The sequence below is a fragment of the Aspergillus foveolatus genome, assembly GCF_047715535.1.
Source record: "Aspergillus foveolatus strain CBS 279.81 unplaced genomic scaffold BDW70scaffold_29, whole genome shotgun sequence".
In the NCBI taxonomy this organism is placed as follows: domain Eukaryota; kingdom Fungi; phylum Ascomycota; class Eurotiomycetes; order Eurotiales; family Aspergillaceae; genus Aspergillus; species Aspergillus foveolatus.
In genome coordinates, this window is record NW_027396093.1 from 318686 (window position 1) to 340727 (window position 22042).

General features: G+C 52.5%; 9 protein-coding genes across 9 annotated transcripts; 4 read left to right on the forward strand and 5 right to left on the reverse strand.

Annotated features, from left to right (window-relative positions):
- Window positions 1–179: 179 nt before the first annotated feature.
- BDW70DRAFT_168636 (uncharacterized protein) lies at window positions 180–2245 on the forward strand (the record flags this gene model as incomplete). Its single annotated transcript, XM_073742507.1, has 7 exons — window positions 180–213; window positions 387–812; window positions 947–994; window positions 1145–1326; window positions 1417–1779; window positions 1986–2185; window positions 2221–2245. The coding sequence occupies 7 exons, from the start codon at window positions 180–182 to the stop codon at window positions 2243–2245; spliced, it is 1278 nt and encodes a 425-aa protein (XP_073595362.1).
- Window positions 2246–2427: 182 nt separating this feature from the next.
- Window positions 2428–4101, reverse strand: BDW70DRAFT_168637 (uncharacterized protein; the record flags this gene model as incomplete). The annotated part of the gene is made up of 2 exons (XM_073742508.1): window positions 2428–3348; window positions 3409–4101. The coding sequence occupies 2 exons, from the start codon at window positions 4099–4101 to the stop codon at window positions 2428–2430; spliced, it is 1614 nt and encodes a 537-aa protein (XP_073595363.1).
- A 539-nt stretch (window positions 4102–4640) lies between these two features.
- On the forward strand, window positions 4641–6323 carry BDW70DRAFT_160708 (carboxylesterase/lipase family protein; the record flags this gene model as incomplete). The annotated part of the gene is made up of 1 exon (XM_073740883.1): window positions 4641–6323. One exon carries the CDS (start codon window positions 4641–4643, stop codon window positions 6321–6323), a length of 1683 nt encoding a protein of 560 aa, XP_073595364.1.
- A 1236-nt stretch (window positions 6324–7559) lies between these two features.
- BDW70DRAFT_168638 (cytochrome P450) lies at window positions 7560–9137 on the reverse strand (the record flags this gene model as incomplete). The annotated part of the gene is made up of 2 exons (XM_073742509.1): window positions 7966–9137; window positions 7560–7904 (listed from the first exon to the last, which is right to left on the reverse strand). Exons 1-2 carry the CDS (start codon window positions 9130–9132, stop codon window positions 7560–7562), a joined length of 1512 nt encoding a protein of 503 aa, XP_073595365.1. The 5' UTR covers window positions 9133–9137.
- Window positions 9138–12315: 3178 nt separating this feature from the next.
- BDW70DRAFT_160711 (CHAT domain-containing protein) lies at window positions 12316–15354 on the reverse strand (the record flags this gene model as incomplete). The annotated part of the gene is made up of 1 exon (XM_073740884.1): window positions 12316–15354. One exon carries the CDS (start codon window positions 15352–15354, stop codon window positions 12316–12318), a length of 3039 nt encoding a protein of 1012 aa, XP_073595366.1.
- A 994-nt stretch (window positions 15355–16348) lies between these two features.
- BDW70DRAFT_160712 (caspase domain-containing protein) lies at window positions 16349–18430 on the forward strand (the record flags this gene model as incomplete). Its single annotated transcript, XM_073740885.1, has 1 exon — window positions 16349–18430. The coding sequence occupies one exon, from the start codon at window positions 16349–16351 to the stop codon at window positions 18428–18430; it is 2082 nt and encodes a 693-aa protein (XP_073595367.1).
- Window positions 18431–18565: 135 nt separating this feature from the next.
- Window positions 18566–19720, reverse strand: BDW70DRAFT_137760 (uncharacterized protein). The gene has a single exon (XM_073737095.1). The coding sequence runs from the start codon at window positions 19614–19616 to the stop codon at window positions 18789–18791; it is 828 nt and encodes a 275-aa protein (XP_073595368.1). The 5' UTR covers window positions 19617–19720; the 3' UTR covers window positions 18566–18788.
- Window positions 19721–20035: 315 nt separating this feature from the next.
- Window positions 20036–20525, forward strand: BDW70DRAFT_137761 (uncharacterized protein). The gene has a single exon (XM_073737096.1). The coding sequence runs from the start codon at window positions 20269–20271 to the stop codon at window positions 20440–20442; it is 174 nt and encodes a 57-aa protein (XP_073595369.1). The 5' UTR covers window positions 20036–20268; the 3' UTR covers window positions 20443–20525.
- A 1311-nt stretch (window positions 20526–21836) lies between these two features.
- Window positions 21837–22042, reverse strand: BDW70DRAFT_137763 (uncharacterized protein; the record flags this gene model as incomplete). Its single annotated transcript, XM_073737097.1, has 1 exon — window positions 21837–22042. A coding segment is annotated over one exon (151 nt), but the record flags the coding sequence as incomplete, so codon positions are not given.

The following is a 22042-nucleotide window of genomic DNA, read 5'->3' on the forward strand; positions in this document are numbered from 1 at the left end:
GTCAAGGTACGGACATAGCAGGAGTCAGCGCAAGAGGATAGGACCGCGCCCGGGCAAGAGGCTGATCAAGCGCTCAAATATTATACAGTGCGATGCGACTAGGCCTGCGTGCGATCGGTGCACAAAATTCGGCAGGAAATGCCCGGGCTACCCCGACACTTTTGCATTCAAGGCATATGATGGCTCGTCGCAGCGCACCGCATCGGCGTCTCGGTGGATCGATCAGCCCTTGAGTGCTGAGGGATCACCGTCGACCGGCCAGGAGCGTTGTGGCTCTGCAGAGAATCCCGCATCTACGTCCGTCTCTGCATCCGCCCCTGCATCACCTGCGCCTCCTGCACCCCATGCACCCCGCGCATCACCTGCATCTTCTGCATCCTCTGCAGAGCGTGCATCCGTGCCCGTGCGCGTGTCAGATCTCAGTCCCGACGTATACATCTGCCATCTCGACAAGGTCTCGCACCGTCCGGCGCGCCCCGGCCCCGCACCCATACGTATTCCCCCTTCCATTCGAACAAGAAACCCCGACGAGGTCTCTGTATCGTGCTTCATGCAGACGTACGTTCTGATTGTCGAGAAGTCCCCCTGCGGCGGCTACCTCGCCTTCCTGCCGGAATTCTACCGCGAAAAGTCCTCTGAGCCGTGCCTGCGGCATTCGGTCCTCAGCCTTGGGTATCTGGCACTGTTTAATAACCGCCAGCAATCCCAGACCCTCTGGATCCAGGCGAGGAAGCACTATAGCGCAGCGCTGGCGGCTCTCGCTGCGGCGATTGACACCAAGGAATCGGCGGTCCGGGATGAGGTCTTTGCCAGTGCGTTGTTCTTGGGAATCTTCACGGTAAGAGAAGAAAACGAATAAAAACAGTAAAAATCGAAATTTAGTCTCTAGGACAGCGGATGGGATCGGTGTCGACGACCGGCTGCTGACTGACTGTTTCTGTGACAGGACCTGAGTGGCGAGCGGAGGACGCAACTGAACGATCATATCCCTGGCGTACATGCCCTCATCCAAGCCAGGGGCTCGGCCAGCTTGAGTGGAAAGTATGGGCGTCGGTTGCTCGCGTGGGCTTTCAATCAGCTGGTGAGTACCTTCCCGGGCGGCCACCGACCCCTTTGGCGGCTAATGTGATGAAGCAAATCCAAGCAATTGCAAACAACGAATACGGATACGCGCATTTGCCATCTCTGTTCGAGGATCTGGAAAGACCAGACAGTGTCTGCCAAGCCATCAAACTGGTGAGCCTGGTATCCGGCTTCTGTCAGTCGACCAGAGAAACCAGGCATCCTCCGACATATCCACAAACGCTCCCGCAGAGCTTGGAGCACGTCTTTGAGGAAATCGTCAACTGGGAGGCCCAGCTACCAGGGCACTGGAAAAGACAGCTCGAGCATATGAGACGCGACTCTTTCACAGAGAATGGGGAGGCGCCGGATCAAAGCGTTAACATATGGACGGCATGTTTCATGGCACTCATCACCTCAAGCATTCTCCTATTCTACATCCGCTGCCTCGACTACTATCCAGCCTTCTTCCTTGCCGACTGCGAATCCGGGTCTGCAGGAGGAGAACTCTATTTCCCAGTCTTCTACCGCTACGACATCTATCGTCGAATCGAACAGTCGCTCAACACCATTTGCGCCTCGGTGCGATACGCACTAGGCGACCTGGATGTGTACGGCACGTTTCACCCGTTTCCAGAGATCAACCACGGAATCGCGTACAATCTCCGCTGGCCGATCTCGCTGGTTTTGCAATGCAGCTTCGCGTCTACGGAGCAGGTATTGCTCTGTCTCGAGGCTTTGCCGCATACGTACTCAGCAACTCCATGGCCTTGATTCAGTTCGGTATGGCCCAAAGTAGCACTTTTCACCAGCTGGGGCGTTTGCTGCATACGGCCCTATTTGCGGAGAACAGATGACGATGCGCTCCACGCCACACAACGCCGGGTTTAGCCAACGGCAATCTTCGACTGACTCATGAACAGGAATGGGCAGCTGCAGGTGTCCTTGTCGGGTACCATTTTAGTGAACCCACGGTCTTGGGCCAGACTTTCCTGTTCCAGCCTCGCAAGTATGGAGTCAGCAACACCCCGAGCCACGGGGTGGCGGGTGGCTCGGTGGTGACTTCCCAATTCGAGGATATTTTGCGAGCGGATCCACTCTTTGATAAGTCTTATCGCCGAGGGTATGCCCCACTTTGCTTCCTGATTTGGGTCATAGGGTTCCTCGCTATCATTCCGGATGACCGCGAAGGATACTCGCGAAGGATTCGATCCGTTGATGTCAGAGGTAAAACGAGTGTTGTTAGAAATGTCAATAACCGACTGGTTGGCAGCTGAGCATATACTAGACTAGCCCAGGGTTATACACTCCACCATTACCAGCCCGAAATCCAAGTACTAAGGTTTTCCTATGTATCAACGAAAATCAATCCCAGATAGGCCCCCAATAATCCCCCTCGCCCTGCCACCCGTCTTCAAACGTCCGACATCTCGGATGCTGAAAGTCCTTCTCACTCCCCTGCGGCCAGATTGGCACGGCGCAAAACTCGTTGTCCCTGCACCCACGACACTCCTTCCACGTCGACCAATTGAGGTACATAATCAAGTCGTGGACGGTGGAGTGTACAAGTTTTGTATCTTCTCCCTCCTCTATCATCTCTAGGAATGTCGATAGTTCCACGAGCGTCGAGCAGATGTTGTAGTTGATGCTGTATAGCGCCTGGTGAGCGAGGGGTGAATCTGCGTTGGGCGTGGAAAGGAACTGTGTCGCGCAGAGGGTGATTGTTTCCTGCGGCGAGGACGAGGCAAAGGGGCTCATGAGACTGGATAATCTGGTCGCAGTGCTTGGCTCGTTTTTCTGCTGCTTGTGCTGCTTGTGTTCCTTGCGCTGCTGCTGCTTGTCATGCTTCGACGTGGACTCTGGCTTGTGACGGGGGTTCTGTTTATCCTCTGGCTTGTGCTTGTTCTTGTCCTTTGGCTTAGGAGGCAGCAAACTGCGTAAAATCGGACCGTACTTTGTCACAATGAGGTCCGCTATGGATTGCCAATTGACTGAGTTTTCAGTTACTTCGTGGTCCAGGATAAGACTTGTGAGATTGTCGCGGATTGGCTGCAGTTCTTCTGAGGAGTGATATCGCAATCGCGGTCTTTTGCTTTGCATCTCATCGTCGTCAGCAAACAAGTCTAGACTGTAACTGGGGTCGTATGCGGTAACGAAATGGTCGTAGTTGAGCTTGACCCGTTCGCCGCCGATACCATAATAGCGGGACGTAATAGCCCTCAACAACTCGGCCGGTTTACCCCCTGGCTTTCCCTCCTTTCCATTGTCCTTCCTCTCCTGACCGTTCTGTGAATGTTCGCGGTCCCGATCCTGCTTCTGTTCCCCATCGTCCGTCTTAGAAGGCACGGGCATGACCCGCACAGACACCAGATTCACTTCCGGCTCACACAGGATAATTTCGAAGCCGGCCGCCATACGAATGACCCCGTCAAGACGGTTCTGCCATTCATCCTTCGCGAGCTGACAGACAGTTCTTGCGCGCTGATCCTCGCTACTGACGCCCCTGGAGATTGTTTCGTTAAACAAAATGCGGTCTTGACTGTCGAGTGTCCCGATTGCCGATTTTCCAGCCGAGGTGCCGTCGACGTAGAGTAATCGCAGGTCTTTGGCTGCAGCATAGGTGTGCAGGTACCCAGACACACCAGAGGGAAGCTTCTCTTTATCATCATCATCAGCTAATAAGTGCTGCTGCGCGGTTCCATCCTCCATATCTATCCTCGTCATCTTGTCTCTCTGTCTGCGGGAAGGCCGTGCAAAGACCATTGCGTGTTCCGGCTCAAACGCCATCCAGCCTATTTCCTTCAGAGGATCCGCAGATGCATCTCCATGGTATAGCTTTGTATCTTTCGGGACCGAGGCGAGAAAGAAGGACATGCCGTTGTGGTGGATAGAGGAGCCGAACTGCCGCATTGAAGCGTGAATCGCGTTGAAAATGTGGTTTGCATTTTGCAGCGGTGGTATAGGCGTGCTCTCGTAGGCGACGATCAAGACGACGGGTAGCGATAGGAGAAGAGGAATATAGAGAATTGGGGGTTTCATGGTGGTTTCGGATTGGATGGTGTCTGAAATACCCCTTGGAAATGAGTGAGGGAGGAACGTCCAAGACGAGTTTCGGTGCCGAATGGGCGCCAGGTCTACCTGACTGAGATGAGACAGGCCTAGAAAGCCTTAAGATGCCTGGTTGTTCCATCTCGGATACTTCGGTTCCATCTGAGGGGACTTGGTCCAGTCGGCTGCTGGCTTCAGATGGGGTACTGTTAACGCCGAAGGGGTGTGGAGACTGAGGTCGGACTTAGCCCTAACCGTTACGTAGAGAGGCCCAAGCCCCGAGAAGATCTGCAGGCACCGACGTTATTTGAGTATTGCGCAGAGTATTCAGGAGAGACAGATGATGCTGCAAACTGGAACAAGCAATAGATGGTCCACGGCCGTGTTACGTAGACACGGCTGCGCGGCACTCACCTAATCAGGCCGAATATGCGACGCCCGAGGACTATATAAACACTCAAACCGTCCAGGCTTCCCTCGTCCCAAGCTCTACAGATTGCAGGGGTGCATTAAAATTATCCTCATTCAGAATGGCGACCTCCAGGCCTACCTCGACCTCGACCTGGTCCAGGCTCGCACTCGCCTTGTCCGCCTCATTCATCCCCCTCCCAGCTTACGCCCAGCTCTACGATAAAGTTATCCAGACCGAGTACGGCCCTGTCAAGGGCTTCAAGTACTTCAACGAGTCGACCCTTGAAGAGAATTGGGGGAGCTCCACTGACGGCAGCAACGTCGCAGCCTTCCTCTCCATTCCCTTTGCCGCCGACACTGCGTACGAGAACCGCTGGAAACCGCCTCAACCGCGCGAGCCCTGGAATGAGACCCTCGTCGCGGATACCTGGGGCCCTGGCTGCCCGACCTCATACGCAACGGACTATAGCGAGGACTGTCTCACCGTGAACATCTGGACGGGCGCGAATTCCTCGTCTGACAGACTGCCCGTCATGATCTACAATCAGGGCAGTGACGAGCCGAGTAACAGCCCTGTCTACTATGGCGGTGGCGTGGCGCGGAAAGGTGTTGTCGCCGTGACATTTAACCGCCGCGACGATGTCTTTGGGTACCTGGCGCACCCCGAATTGAATGCCGAATCGGAGAAAGAAAACGGCCACAGTTCGTCAGGCAACTACGGAATCCTCGACTTCCTCGAGCTGCTGAAGTGGGTGCAGCGCAACATCGAGAACTTCGGCGGCGACCCTACGCGCGTCACGATAGTCGGACAGTCCTTCGGCTCCGCGCAGGTTTACCACGCCGTCAATAGCGAGCTCTTCAAGGGTCTGTTCCATGGGGCTATTGCCGAGAGTGGCGTGCGATACCCCTACGACACCCTTCTTGCCGGGCTGGCAGATTCATACGTCACCATGCCAAAAGCTATACAGAATGGACTCAACTACACAGCCTCGCACAACGCCAGCTCAATCGCGGACCTGCGCAAGCTCTCCACCGAGGAGATCCTGGTCGGCTCGGGTGACCGCGTCACAGATGCCGATATCTGGTGGGTGACTGCGCTCTCCTGCATGTACCCGCTCAAATTCAAGCCCGTGCTAGACGGCTACGTCCTCCCTGAGAAGTACATTGATAGTCTGCGCAATGGGCCGGCCAACGACGTCCCCTTCATCACCGGCAACAACAAAGACGAGAGCGGTGCTGCGACGTCGACAGACTACACGGCTGAGGAATACCACGAGTACGCCAGTCTCAAGTACGGCAACCTCTCATCCAGGTATTTCGCTCTTTACCCCGGCCACAACGAGACGCAAGCGAGCCGGTCCTGGAACGCCGCGGCAAGAGATACATCGCTTGTCTCGTCCTGGTTGTTCGCGAAGGACTGGGCCAAGTCTGCATCTAGCCCGTTCTACACATATTACTGGGACCACGCCCCACCTAGCCAGACCCAGGGTGCGTACCATGAATCTGAAGTCTTCTACACCATGGATACGCTGTATGCGAATGCCGACGAACACGAGTGGACGTGGTATGACTACCACGTCGCGGAGATCATGTCCAGCTACTGGGTGAACTTTGTCAAGACGGGAGATCCCAACCTCGGCGGGACTTATCCGTGGAATAACCTGACATATTGGGCTCCTGTAGGTAGTGGGAAGAACGAGACGGTGTTCCATGTGGGTGAGGACTTTGGGGAGGTTCCGTTGGCCAAGCACGAGCAGGTGGAGTTGATAACAGAGTACTTTTCTAGGCAGGTGCCGTACTAGAGTGCAGAAGGTGAGCTATTTGAGGATTACGTGTGTCAGGTAAGAGATCCAGAAATGTATGCAGCCGCTGTACGATAGAAGTTGATTGTTGGTGTTGATCTCTGCATTGAGTATGTGTGAGCAGTTGTAGATTAGGACCAGCGCGCTGATAGTAGAAATAAAAGCGGTTCATGTCGGTTTCTCATGAGACCCAGAAGAAGCGTGCTGCAAGGTCAAAGAATGCCTCTGAGGAGTCTGACACCAAAAACTGGAAGTCAGAGACATGGAGAAGTCAGGGACACGAGGACACTCCAAAGATTTGATCTCAGAACGAATAGCCAACAACTTACGCGTCCAACGATTGACGAAGTCCGAAACAACCAGCCAATCGTAAGCATCTGGTAACCAGATTAGCTTCGGTGCTTTTGCATAGGCCATAGAAGTATTCTTCCGCGCGCCACGCCAGTCACAGGACGCAAAATATCGGAATCATCATCGAACAAGAAACTTTGCTCTCTCAAGGTATTTCTGGCTGGTGTATATGGAATGTGCAATTCCAGGCTCTGCCTCTTCATCATATCTAAGTATGGCTTTACCAACACGGCTACTATCATCAGAGCCACCTCAGAGGGTGCACTCGACTACTCCTTGCACTTCGATCCGAGTCGGCCGCTGCATGAGTGCTATGGACATTTGACCAGATTTACACAATATGAGTCGCTGAGGCGAGATGCAGTTAAACAAGACTTGCTGAAGGGGTGCATACATACCCTCATTCCCACCGATGGGCAGGAGGGCAAGTTGCAGGGCTTTGTAAGGCCAAGGAGACGCCGGCATCTAGCAATGATACTTGGCGGCCCCCATAAATAATCTTAAAACTTGTTTTCGAAGCTGAGGTTTAATCTGGCAACTCAAGGTTGGTATTTCGTGGGAAGAGAAAAGGCAGAGATCAGGCAGAGTCAGAATTTATATGGCCGCAGCTCTATAGCCGCTCATGGTGTAGACTAAGCCCTACTACCTGGACTCAGTAGACGGAACATGTTCACGAGTAAAGTATCATCCATTATTCCTTCAACATGCCTAGCGCTCAACGCATAGCAGGGATGGGCTTCATCGGTGGCCAGACTCGGCTGCGCCCATAGCTTTCTGGGCCCGACCATATTGATGGAAAAGAGTTTCATCGCGCGTGAGTCACTAGCCCTAGGCCAGGGGGCGAGTGAAGAGTAGGTAGAGTCGTCGCCATAGTCACAAGTCTAGTCAAATGCCCTCTCTTGCCTTCAACCTACACATCAAAGCTCCCTTCTCCCAAAGGACATACGACTTCTGATCACTCCAGTTCTCGCTTTCCTTACATAGCTCAAGGTCAAAGTTCCAGAGCACCCGGGCAAGAATCACACGCATCTCCGCAAAGGCAAGGTTCCGCCCAATGCAGTTCCGCGGGCCGACGGAAAACGGCTGCACGACTGCCCGGTTATCATGGTAGAATGGGGAGGACGGGTTGTTCTTTGCGTCTGGGAGCCACCGCTCGGGGATGAAGTTGTTGGGGAGATGGAAGTTGCTTTCGGATCTGTAAGCGCCGGATTGGTGGACGGAAACAATGGTCTGCATATGTCAATCAGTACGCAGTCATGGTTTTCTGAGGTAGTTGGAAGGGGAGGTTTACTCCTGGGGGAATCTCATATCCAGAAATAAGGGTAGGGGCTAATGTCCTCCGCTGCAGGCCAGTTGGGACGGGTGGGTACAGTCTGAACGCCTCGTCAAAGCAGGCGAGTAGGTACGGCAGCTCGGTTGAGACTTTCTGGATGGTTATGTCGGCTTCGCTCTTCATGGCGGAGCGGACTTCGCACACGACTCTGCTCAGCACTCTTGGGCTCCGAAGGATCCAGTACGTCACCCCCGACAGCAGCGTCGCGGTCGTTTCGCTGCCGGCTATGATCAGAATATTCGAATTCGACACGATCTCGGAGTCGGTCAACGCGTCTGGGGCCTTTTCCCCGTCGTTCTGGTTGTAGGTGTAGCGGCGACTGCGGAGCATCGAGTCCATAAAGTCAGGCCGGGTGTGGATATTCGAGGAGAGCCTCTTCTGCACAGTAACCCGCGAGTGCTCGATTTGCCTCTTTTTCGCCTGCCTGAGGGTCCCTGGTACAAAGGCACGAAGCAGGAGCCAGCCGAGCATAGGGTAGTTGTCTTTGAGTAATATAAACGGATTCACCTTGACGGACTGGAAAATCGTCGATACCCAATGGTGATACTCTGCGCTATCGAGACCACCAAACGGCTCTCCAAAGGCCAAGTCACCGATGATATCAAAAGTGGTGAGATTATACCACTTGACCATATCTTCCGGACGACCGGATTCCGCAACGCCCTTCAGACGTACAACCAGCTTATCGACATAGCTCTGGATCAGCGGCTCCTGCTCCTGCAGTCCTTTGGCCGAGAATGCATACGATAGAGCCCTGCGGTATCGCGAGTGGTCAGTGTCGTTAGTAGAGATGATGGACTGCGGGTCTGCAGCCGAGTGCAGGTACTTCGGCAGCTGGGTGTGTCCATGGCCGTAAATGGTTTTCCAGGCGTCAGCGGTGATAAAGGAGACTTCTTTTGGACCAAAGCGTACGACCGGGCCGTATTGGGCGTGGAAGCGGCGCATATCGGTGTCGAAGCGGCCGAGGATGGCGGAGATGTGCCGCAGAATGGGAAAGAGGGTCCATGACTTTGGGCCTGGGATGACACGGAGAGGACTGAAGAAGGTATACCATGTTGCAATGATGGCGACGTAGAGACAGAAGCCCAAGAGTGGCCAGAGGATGAGTGACAGCGGCAGCGGCATTGCGGTGCAGTGATCGTGAGGTATCCCTGAAGAGGACAGTTGGACGGTTGGAGACAGATGCACTGGTATTTATATACTATACGCAGCCAGGTGCAGCCTAAATATAAATGCAAATCTGGTTGGTTGTGCGCAATGAGCTCTCGTTGATAGGATTATCCAAGCGGGGAACCATGTTGGTTGATCTACTCCGTACAGGGACCTGGTTTGGAGAAGCTGCAAGATATGCCAAGAAAACAAGTATAATCGCGTTTATGCGATCAACAGGCCCTGCATAAAACGGTTACAGGGTGACTTGTGGGCTTTATGCTTTTCATCCACTTAAGCATCGGTTACCGGCATACGGAGCCGTGTCGATCCATCTAGAAGGATATGCGGGGAATTTCAGAGCGCATTTTCCCAAAATGACCCGGGCTGACTATTTCTTCAAAGTCTAGGTTTGAAATCGATAATTTTTTATAAATAAATGATATTACTTTATGGTGAGCATTGCTAGATAAATGCTTTCTAGCGTGCAATAGTGGAATCTCGCCCCCATCGTCTTCCATGATACTGCTCAGATACTGCTCAGATACTGCTCAGTTCAGCAAAAAAAGTATTCTTGAAATGTGACAAATACTATTAGTTTGCTCAGACTTATATTTAAGGGGCGTGAGTATAAGGAGTGCAAGGTTACAAGATTACTCCGCATAAATGTAGGAATCCCTGTGCAAGACACCGACTGTCAACAGTTACTCGAAAGTATGCAACCTTGCAGACCTGCATCTTCTTCTTAACGAGGAGATAGGATTCGAACGATGGGAACGCTGCATAGATGTTATCCAGCTAATGCTCTGCTATTTGTTCTTCTGAAATCATGTATTCGGTATTTTAATATAACCTCGTTGGCTATAATAACACTACTATTTTGCATTTGATAAAATACTCATGATTATAATTGTTGTACCTTTTCCATGCTGACAATGTCTGATACCTGGACAGAAAACTTAGATCTAGCTTGCTCGTCACAGCTGAAGCACATGAAGATCATTTCAAAGTAATGTCTGGACACCCGCGACAACATCCACTCAGGTTACCGGTCACGCATACTCCGATTCCCCGACATAAACGAACTCAAACTCCCCCCAGGTTTCCATCATAGACGTGTTTTCGACCTTGTACAGTCGTGCTCCGTATGCCGACTCTCTGCACGGTGGCAGACAGCAACTATCAGCACAACCACTCAGGACCTTTCATGGTGGAGGATCAAAACCAACCGTTTATAGGTGATATCCCAGGTAACCGAGTCATCCGTCACGTCAGGGACATTTAAAATGTCAGTGAACGAATGACCGGTTATACCAAAGAAATTGGTCGCCTTGAGTATGTGGCTCAAATCATAGTTGTAGATGCGGTATTCGCGGCCGCTGAGATGTTTGACGTAGAAGATTTGCCGGGGGAGATTCTCTCGAGTCTTTGGAATCTTACTGCTGGTCCCGATGGTTTTCGGCCATTTATGCCTCGCCTTGTCAGACGCGGGGAAGAGATAGTACACGCCAGTTCTGGGTGCCATGGGACTGGACTGGAGAAAGCGAGGGCCTGAGGTTGTGGCTCGTTCGGCAGCACAGGAAGCAGCGGCCTTATAACAGTCCCCGGTCGTTCTGTGGAGCAGATGGGGGTTGTGCTCAGGTGCTCGAACAGAGCCCCTGCTGAGGTGGCCCCGGGACGCCGTCCAGCCCAGGTGGCTGTAGAGGGTGGTTGTAAGCGACGGAATTCACTTTCAGTGAAACAATCCGGCACACTGGTCAGGTCGTGCCCCGGACAGTTCGGAAAGAACCACCCACTTGCGTTGAGAGGTAATGTAAGTGTGATGGCTTATCCCTGCCCTTAGAACAAAACTGGGTGGATATAGGTATGCTAAGCACGTCTTATGTGACTTCGATGGAGCGTCTGGCCAGTTCACATCGGCAGCCCATCGTCTGGCCAGCAGATGACGGCTTGCCAATGAGAATGGCCTGGTACACTTTGCCTGATTTCCTAGTGCTTCCATCTGGCCAACACGGCCGTTGAGCCCATAGTAGGTATTGAGAAAAGACCGTCTTCGCACAGCCTAGACTTTCTGAGCGCATGGGTACAGTTGGGCTGAGACTTCTAGCGTCTTAATCTTACTCCGAAGCCTGTACCATCTCTTGAACTCAATGAACGGACAGCTAAATCTCAGCTTGGCTAAAATGCCATTCTTCGATGGGGACCTGGTGGAATCGGGTTCGCCGACATTGGCTCATAGGTCGGTATATCCAGCTAGGGGCAAGCCAGAGGCAGCCGTATGCAGCGCTCACCGGACTTCGCCGTGGCCATTAGAAACAGCAAAAATAGGTAGCCAAGGATTACACCTTCCTCTGTCAGATTGAATACAAAGGTCCGGGATATTCCAGTACTTCAGCTTCTTGCTGCACTATCAGGTCAATTTGATAGGTCTTTAGTGACTCAGAGATCGCATCTACCCCTCTCCCTGCCCCCCCCGGGCGGGTTTCTACCCTCCCTAGTACCCAAGCCATATGGTGCATGGACTTAGCGGTGACGGGTTATCCTCAAATGAAAACTGCATGATGACAGATGGAAAACTGGGCCTTCTAGAGTAAGCGACTAGAACAGCCGTTTGAGGAAAATGATCTACTGCTCGAGCTCTGCAGGATATTGAGAGTCTCCTTGGGATTGGACAATACGAGCCACTGAAGCCATGCCCTTCGCGTCCGACATATAGCTGCTCTGGAATTTAGTGGAACTAGTGAAGATGCGCTTCAAGTGTGAGATTATCGAACCAAGATGGAGACGCGCTGGCCACTTAGAAGTCTCAACCACGGTACATTGCAAATGACAGATAGTAAGACATCAGGCTCTGGAAGTGTACGGCTAGCTGAAGGGTGTTGAATGACCAAATACACAGAAGGCACTCATCACATCCAGTCACGAGGCGGTTTTTGAGATAGCCAATATTAAAGGTATTTCAACTAAGTGTCTGACCACATCTACCGAGAGTCTGACTCGCTGACTACTTGATAGAGACCGCAAACCTGCCTTCGTATGCATTCTGAACCGCCAGATTCGGAGAAGATCCCCTGCGAAGCCTTGGCGAAAGATGTAGATGGTTGCGATGTATGTACTGTAACCAGCGGAATAGGCGACTGGCCAGTGTAATAGGCCATGTCATGCGCCAAAGTGCACGTACTGCGCCCAGTATAAGGGGTGCTCGACTAGGTTCATCCCAGAGTAGGCAGACGAGCGTATGGCCGTGACCGCATCGTGCAGCGCGTCAGCAACCGCCCGATTGCCCTCGATGGAATCAGCTCTCAATAAGTTGCGATAGAAGACGCCAGCAAGCTTCGCAGAGATCGTGTCATTCACTCGCCGCATAGAGGCTACCACATGCCCGAATCCCGCAACCTGGAAACTGCTGGCTAGATGCAGCGCCTCGTCCGCCAGTTTGAGAGCCTGGCTATCGGCCGTGGAACATGCCGAGAGATACGCGAGATATGCTCGGCCCAGGTCCGCCTCGAGAACCTTCTGCACGGTGAGCCTGTCGGGCTCCTGAGTCGAGGGCCCCTGAAGGGCGAGAAAGCTCCTGGCTGGATCGAGAAAATCCGAAGCCCCATGGCAGGCAAAATGTGCCACAGTGCACTGTTGGAGCCGCTGCAGGACATCTTCTACGCTTGGTTGAGGGAGCTGCTCCGCTTGATGGGGATGTGATATGACGCCGCCGATGGCCGTTGCCTCTTTCTCTACGCCCGGAAGGTCCGCCATGCCCGGCGTGCGGGACATCGTGGCCATGAGCACACGGTGCGCTTGAGCCGTCGTCAGGGCTGCGTTTTTCCTCGCGTGGCGGAGTGCCTTGATGGTCGGCGTGTATGAGGAGACTGCGTAACTGAGAATACTTTCGTGGGTGGAGCCAAGAGAATGAATGCCAGCAGCATGAAAAGGGAGATTGGCCGCCAGTCCTGTACCGATCCACCAGATGCGTGGAAGTTGGTGCGTATCGACCATAGAGGCGTCTCGCCGAGCCTGAGGGGCGTTTGCGAAGCCCAGCTCCTCCAGTACGGGGCGGACACAGCTCGACCAGAGCCAAGCGAGAAACGTACGTAATTGTTGGCTATTGTCGACGCCGGCCGTGCTATTTCCAACAACCATGGCATGGCGCGTACCCCCTTGTATGATTCCAAAGGCGCGATATTGCATGATCTGGGAGCCCTGAAGCTGCGGGAGCTTAAGACGACTGATGCTGCTTCGCCGCCCACCGAGAACCTTTAACGTAGGCGAGATTATGAGGGCGTCACTGCCAATATCGGACACGTTCACAATGACAATTGGCCCTTCATCCGCGCACGAGTTGAGTTGTTCTGCCGTGAGCTCCGTCTGACTGATACCCTGCAGAATCCCATCCAGCTCAGCGGCTGCTTTCTCTCGCTCCCTCGCGAGCTGTTCTCTAACTGCCGGGTGCTCATCTGGCCGGATGGTGAGAAAAGCCTTGTATCTCAGCCTCTCAATCTCGTTGGCAAGCTGAGGGGAAACCCCGTCGATACCAGACAGGTCTTCTTTGCCTTCAATCAAGTACCTGATAATCAGACCCCGGCCATGCTCGACGTATTGAATAGCACGAGTAGGCCCGTCGTCGATTGCGCCATAATCACTCGCTCTAAGAGCCAGAGAACAGGCGTCGGCGGCTAGACCCGACATCTGCGACATGGCGTACTGCTGATCATCCCTACTTAACTGGCGCGAACAGACGGTAGGGACAATCCTCATTGCGCGCTCGGCCAGTAGATGCGCCTGTGACCACTCCTCTCTTCTCACCAGCAGCTCCACTGCCCGTCGAGCGGCATGAATGCGGTCAGAAGGGGCCCCGACAGAGCATTCGAACGCCCTGATATAGAGGCCAAGAGCAAGATCGCGGTTCTCCTCGTCGCGTTCTCCCGGTCCTCGCCGTTGAATCTTTGCTGCCAAGTTGTTGAGTCTCAGCGTCAGGTCTGGATGATTCGAAGGGGTACTGTCTGCCGCCTTTTCTGCCCATTCGATTGCTTGCTCCAGCGTGTCTGGACTGCGGGTGCTGTTGTAACGCTCAATGAGCCTGTTGGCAAGGGTAGTCATCCACATGGGCCTGTCCGTATGATCTTCCGGGGTGATAACGATTGCTTCTTGGGTATGCGTGATTGCCACGTCCAGAAACGAGGGTAGTCCCGACATAATGCTGGCGAGAGAGCTCAATCGCATCGCACGATCCTGATGATTACCGGGAGTCAGATCAAGCGCTTTTTTTGCAAGCCGTATCGCCTCATTAAGATCCTCATCTTTCCCTTGGCGATCGTATCGACTGCGCAGCATATTCGCCAGGTTGCCCTGCAGGTCAACGGCAGTGAGCTCATGCTCTGGCACCGCGGCCAGGGCTTCATGCAGCCTAAGCAGGGCCTCATCCAGGTCCCTTGTGTCGCCAGTACGGAGGTAGCGAGTGTACAATATGTTCGCTAAGGTGCTAACAGCCCCTGTGAAGGTATCCTTCCCGCTATCAAGAACGTCTCCGACTGTCTTCGCCTCACCTCGCTCAGCGTGCAACTGCACGGCAGTCCGTGCATGATCAAGCGACCGTTCCATATCTGCCATCGCGCCAGTCCGCTCGTAGAGACTGCGGAGAACAGACGCCAGCCATATGTGTATCCGGGCCTGCTTTCGACCCTCGGCCGGGGCAGCCTTAATCGCCATCTGTGCATGCTCGGCGGCACTCTGAAGGTCGCTCAGAACGCCCATCCTTTCATAGCGGGACCGCATCACCAGCGCCATGGTCATCAGGATCCCTGCCCGGTGCTCAGAATCAGCGGGCGTGCCAGATATGGAGCCCTGCAACTCCCGCTGCGCGCTTTCGAGGTCGTTTATGCTTCCCGTTGTCTGATATCGGTGAAGCAGCATGCCGCCCAAGTTAGCCTGAATTTCGGGTACTGTCTTATCATCCTTTGGGGTAAGGTCCAGAGCCTTCTGCATGTTGGCTACCGCGGCTTGAAGGCTCTCCTCGCTGCCGTTTTTCTCGTGGTCCACCCAAAGCTTTCGGCCTTGTGTGAAGTGCCATGAGGCAGTGCCAGGCTCCCCAGCCAGCAATACCTCGATCACGTTCCATACAGTCGGGATGAGCCGCTCATAGTCCTCGTCCTGAAGGCCAGCGAAGGGATTTTCCCTTGATTCGGTTTCAAGATTATTCCCCATATTCGCAGAAAGCTGTCGTAGAGAAGGCCGCGGGCACCGTGCTAGAAAATGAACAAAGAGTTGTCACAGATAGTGCCCAGCTACCTCGACGCATAGCTGCGGTCTGGCTGGGATCGCTACCTGCACGTTCAATCGTGTCTACTGTGGACAAATTCTGGAAAAATTCCGCCCCGCGTCAGCCGTGACTGGGGCCAGAGAAAGGCCGTCTGTAGATACATCTCTAGAGCTTACGTGGCTTCAGTCAGATCACAGATTCGTGTAGTATTTGACTGAATTCATTGAGATTTAAGCTGCACGCCTCTTATCGGCCTCGCCGATGGACCGTTCATTGGCTCTAGACCGGGAAGAAAGGTATGTGGCCTCTTTTTTTTTTCTTTTTTGATACGGCAAATTTTGCCGAAGCTGAGTTAGGATTACAGGCCACTCAATGGGGTGCCAGTAGGGCCTCCACGAGCTACTTTGGGGTTGTTTGCCCTCGCAGACAGGGGCCTAAGCAGGCCCCTTCAAGGTTACCTTCTGTCAGCCCGCATGCTACGGCCATTGACCTATGGTAGCCATGGAAAGGAAGCAGTCGGTTTGCTTACTTCCACTCATGGAGTTGGCAGTCAGCAAGCCACCGTTAGACTCGATATAGCATATTCTTTCCCAGCCCAAGATTTCTGGTTTAGGATAGCGTTCATTTGCTGGAAAACCCTTCATTGACTCCCACCCACTAATCCTCGCTCAACCTCAACCCCCTCAATCCAACCAACTTGCACACTATCCTACTGACGTAGCACAGGAAAAGCAACTTCCGCCAATCGCAAGCGTGAGCTTGGAGTACTCTGTTTTACATGACGGCCTAGGAATCCGGGATAGGTTTCCTGCTGTTGAGGCAGAGTAGGAACAGAGATGATACTATAGAATGCCATCTATGAGTTGCGTGAAGGATATATTTAAGTACGGGAAGCACGTCGGTCCATTTTTAGTCGCGCAACGACAGACAGCACGCATTATGGACGACTACCAGCACAAGCAACTATCCGCCACCCTCTCTCTTGATATCGGCCCACAGGGGAAACGACGCTACTGGGCCGTACTCATCGGCATTGATGACTATGCCCCCGACGGTATCAGAAACCTCCACGGCTGCGTTCGTGATGTGCAGGCCGTGTCACGGTGGTTGCAATCTACCCTTCCCCTACCACAGGAGCAAATGACACAGTTGACTGCGGAGGTTGGATCGCTTCAACATGCCGAGATACAGCCCACTTATGAGAATGTGATGGCCGCGTTCGACAAGCTAGGACGCGAGGCCAACCCCGGAGATTTTGTCTTCATTCATTACTCTGGGCATGGGTCGAGGGCTCCCACGTTGCGGCGTGATGTAAAGACCACTACCGGTCTGGACGAAGTCCTAGTACTGAGAGGCGGACGCCACCTGCGTGATTTTGAGCTTGGCGAGGTGCTCGACAACCTGGCGGGAAAAGGTCTAATTGTGCTGGTGGTCCTCGATTGCTGTCACTCCGGTGGTGTGGACCGAGACGAACTGCAGGTCCGTGGAATCGACAGATTGCCAGGACATGAGAATATACTGGAGAACGTCCCCGCTGGCGCGATTGAGAGGGGATTAGGCCTTACTCGAGATGCTGCGTTCCAGGACAGTCTGTGGCAGAAAGCTAGGAACTATACCGTACTGGCTGCGTGCCAGCCGCACGAAAAAGCGCGTGAGATCAGGAGGAAGGGCAAATCTCACGGCCTCCTTACTTACTCAATGCTCGAATCCTTACAAATGCTCGGAGGCGCCGAACGGCCCGTCAGCTATCAGATGCTGCAGAACCATATCAGAGCCAGAATGCATGTAGAGTACAATACTACGCTCAAGCACCTTGGCATGAACTACAACCCCCAACACCCGATGATCCTGGGCGAGCAGGACCGTATCATTTTTGGAAACGACGCTTTCAGAGGGGCTCAAGTGGCCGGCGTAGTAGATGTACAAGGGGAGCGCGTTCACATTGACATCGGAGCGCCACACGGAGTCATAAGCGGAGACCGATTCGCAGTATACAATCGGGAGTCCCCCTTTCTTGTCGGCCAGGAAGCTGGCCAAACCCCCGTCTCACACGTCACGATCGAATCGGTGACCGGATCACATGCCGTCGGCGTCATGGAACCCGTCGACAAGGATCGCGTCAAGCCGGGCTGCTGGGTCAAACTTGTACAAAGGGCACCGTCAAATGAGGTCCCTGTTCGGATCGAGTCCCCGCAACTGTACCGTCAGTTGTTGGCCCTGTTCAACCAGACGGAAGGGGAGCTGGGAGCATTCCTCAGACTGATTGCCTGGGATGATAGCGAAGCAACTCCAGTGTATGAGGTACACGATCAGGAGCTGGCGTACGAGACAACATTCGCTTCAGGACAGCGCGTCCCAAATGTCCCGTCTGTATCCAAATTCGACGGCCTGGCCGAGCAGATGATCCAGAAAAACCTTCAGCAGTTGGCAAGATACCATATAGTGCAATCGTTGCATAATGACAGGTCGCCTATCGGCCAATTGTTCCGATTCCGGGTCTCGACTAGTACCCAGCACGATCCTACAGACACGATAATAGTTGATGAAGACGATTTCGTGAACATTAGCTTCGAGAACAATTCCCCGCAGACCCTGTATCTCACCGTGTTCAATCTGACTCCGCAGTGGTCTGTCATCCAGCTCACGCCTCCACTTGGAAACGACCCTATTGGAGTAGAAGCCGGACGAAAGGACGGCACTCTGTATGTTCAAATGACGGTTCCCAAGGCCCTTCGTGAGGCTGGCGAGGTTGAAATTGAAGATACCCTGATGGCAATCGTGACAACAGAGCCCACACAGCTCTGGATGCTGCAGACGGACGGTATCATGAATGAGGAGGCGAGTGAGCTACGGGGGCATGAAACAGCACTGGTAGGAGCTAGTTCGCAGCTCCTCCAAGAGCTGCTGGCGAGCCTTGGGTCCTTTAGAAATGCCCAACTGGGCGCTGGGTTGGATGACTGGCAAACTGCAAAGGTGAAGATTGTCACTCGTGCTCGACAGCTACCTTTAGAAATTGTTTGAACCGGCAGTCCCGTGCTTTCAAGTTCGGCAGCGTGCTAGAAGTTTAGAGCTCCCTGTGTACTGTCCTATCAGGAGGCGTCAAACATATCAAGCCTATGAAGGGATGGAAGGGGCATCTAAAACTCGTCCTATAACAGGCAGCTATTCAGTCATGATTTCCTTTAGCGAATTTATGTGCTATTCTCTTTACAAGCATAACATCGATTCCCTGCCTCCTTCGCCTCTTTTCTGAACCCGAGACTTCAGAGTAAGCGGGTCTCAAGGAGAATTCCACCGCACCGGCCTGACAGTCCATGAACCCTGCGGGATTGGATTTCTCTGTCACGACTCGCGCCCTCTGAGCCATCGCGGCTCTGGCTCAACCGGGAGGGATGGCGAATAGTAATTTGCCGCCATCGACGGAGTCGACGTCGTAAAGCTCATAGTCCTCTTGATCGTCCCCCTCCGCCAAGTCAGCTTGAAAGTATTCCTCGTCACCATTATCATCTCGCTCGGCGGCAAAAGAGCGCCATTTGTTGCTCTGATCCAGGAACGCTCTCAGCTGTCCGTGCTCTCTGGACAGCTTTATCTTCCGATAGCAAATGGCGTAGATGCGCTCGCCAGGCGACCCCATGATTCCTCGCGCGCTGGTAGTCTGCGTGCGACCAGCCTCTACGGCCAAGTCTCCCATCCCACTCGGGTCACCCTGGGCGGTAGTAAGGGGAGCCCGGCCATGGGCTGATACGTCCGTCACTCTGTGCTGACCGCGAGATAGTCGGGCGTCAATGAACGTGCGGTAGGCCACTACAAACCGAGGCTGCAGGCCTCGTCTTTGGCACCCTTCCAGCCACATCTGTGTCTCGTCGCTAGACTCGCTACCGAAGACGATCTCCTCGAAGAGACTGGCCGGGTTGTTGAGCGAGAAAATCCGGCCTCGCTCTGCGGTCACGTGGAGCACATTACCTTTGTCGTGAGTGAGAGACAGACCGAGGCATTTGCTTGTTAGTGCTTTGAATCGGGTGCTGGAGGAGGTGTTGATCAGCCCATCAAAACCGGTGTCGTCTTGTATGGAATAGTCAGTCTCGTTGACTTGGTACGATCGCTTGGCATCCTGATGCGGTTGACGGACATCTGGCACGAAGCTGGCGAGGTGAACCTGCCCGAGGGTGAATGGAGAGGTGGTGAGGACAAAGGTGGTTTGTTGCATGGAGGGCTCTCTAAGGGGGGTGGATAGAACAATGAAGATACCTTTTCTTGAGGGTTTGGGACGAGATGATCAGATCGTCATGTTCGGCCAGTGGGCGGGGCACCAGTATCAATATAATATGCCTGGTCTGGGTTGTAATGGGACACATGAAACAACAGCAGTGTACCCCATATCAAGAGTGCACTGCATATACCAGTTGATGTTTATTGGCCTTGTGTCTAACCAACAGTATTGTATGCATTCGGAAATCACTAGTAATATGGATGGAATCAAGAACCCTGGCAGACTGAATCATTAGAAACAGAGGACTATCTACGCGACTTGTATGCACCTAGATGCAGCGATAGTGAAGTATGTCACCCCTATTATTTCGCCTTTTTCTGACAAGGCCAGTCTGACAATCAAAGACCTAAGATATATGAATATCTAGCTACGTATTGGCTATGAATGAAGCTACAGAGAGAAAACCCTGCCAAACCGCCCCAAAACGCTAGCATTAATCTGTGACCATGAGCTTCCCACCCAATCATCCGCCAAAGGATATGCGTTGATACCCAATAGTGTGAACCTGGCGCCTTGGGAGCAAACTCTCCCCAAGAGCTTTCACCTACTCGCGGTCCCGCGGGAAAATGCTGTAAATGGAGCAGTTACAATGCATAGTTTATTTACCACCTTGTCTATAGTACAGATAGGCATTCATACTGCGAGTTTGCCGTGGGGAACAATACTACTGCATGTAACATTGATGCATATTTTTAAGGCTGTTTCCAAAACAGCCAGTGATATAATACGCCATGTAACTGCTCACCCTCTTGCACGAGGCTAGAGGTGCAAGCTCTCACGCAGTCAAGGTCTCCGAGTATCAGACTGACTTTTCTGGCGCTCGTATCCTAAATACTAGGCATGAAGGAGGAAAGTCTGTCAATAGAGATCAGACTGCCGCGTTAGGGACAAGCTAGCTATATAGGTGCAATCCGAGGAGATCAGGCCATATCCTATTTTCGTTGGGAGTGCGCTTTCCTGGACGTATCTTGCAACAGCTATCTCTATTTTAGCAGGTATAATTTTATCTGGCTGGATAGGTTCTCCCCATGACCGGAGCCCGTTGAAATAGAAGTGGAATAAACGGTGTGCAGGCAAATGTCGACGTTAGGGCTAGCCCCCGCTTCCCTCTTTACGGATGTTCTCTCCTAAAAGTTAGAAGTGTCCTTAAGAAAGTCGGTTTACCCTGGTCGTGCTACGGTACCTATTGTTGAAGTCCAGAGTGAGAACGTAAAGGATTTGATACGGTGCCCTCTAAAATATTGCCCCATGCAGACATACTACATATTGTACAGATGTTATCTCGCTCTTTTCGTACGACGCATAGCAGATGCCCTGATCACATCACAGTTAGGCATTCCACGATCAACTCGCCTTACTCATCAGAACCTTTAGCCTTCCTTCAGCTTCGCCGCTGCCACCATACTATAGTCTATTTGTCGTAAAACGCGCTTCTTTCTCAGATATTGTTGTGGATGCTCAATGGGGAAGGGGCAGAAGGAAACTGTATCTGATATGGAAATATTATGTGACACTTATCCCGAGCACCGGCGCGCGGGATGAGACCGCTGGCGGATCAGGCCACGCCATATAGTGGCCTGACCAATATCTCCAACTCCCGAAGGCCTGGACTTCAATGTAATCGAGAACGATAAATAGAGGACCTATCGTCAACGAGATAGACAATCAATCGTCATATGGCATCCGAGCCTTAGTAGGCTACGTTCGTGTAGTCGATACAATTTCCTTCTGCCCTTTCCCCTTTTGAGCGTATCCACAACAGTATCAACTACACGAACGTAGCCTACTATGGGTCGGACGCCATATGACGATTGATCCTCTATCTCGATGATGATAGATAATTTTCTTCAATATCTCTCGATATATCTCGATGCAATATATAGAGGGGTTTGGTTTGGTTTGGTTTGGTTTGGTTTGGTTTTGATTTGATTTGATTTGATTTGATTTGATTTGATTTGATTTGATTTGATTTGATTTGATTTGATTTGATTTGATTTGATTTGATTTGATTTGATTTGATTTGATTTGATTTGATTTGATTTGATTTGATTTGATTTGATTTGATTTGATTTGTGTAATAGACGGAGTCGTAGGACAGGAGGAATCAATCAATATAGCAGAAAGAATCGTATCAAATACTTGAATCAAGGACTCAGTAAGTACAGAAGACTGAAGCTTGAAGAATCCAAGAATTCGAGGGTTCTTCATCCATTTATATACATATGAGGATCCGTCGAGGAGTATTCCATAACTCCATCTCGGAGTAATACAAACTCCACTTGTATGATTGACACCGAGCTCGATATCTGTTTCTCCGTGAGGTCAAAGATACTCCGATAGAGAGGTGGGGAATTCCTATTACA

Coding starts and splice junctions, on each gene's coding strand:
- BDW70DRAFT_137760 (XM_073737095.1), bottom strand. CDS start 19,616: ATGCAACAAACCACCTTTGTCCTCACCACCTCTCCATTCACCCTCGGG.
- BDW70DRAFT_137761 (XM_073737096.1), top strand. CDS start 20,269: ATGCATAGTTTATTTACCACCTTGTCTATAGTACAGATAGGCATTCAT.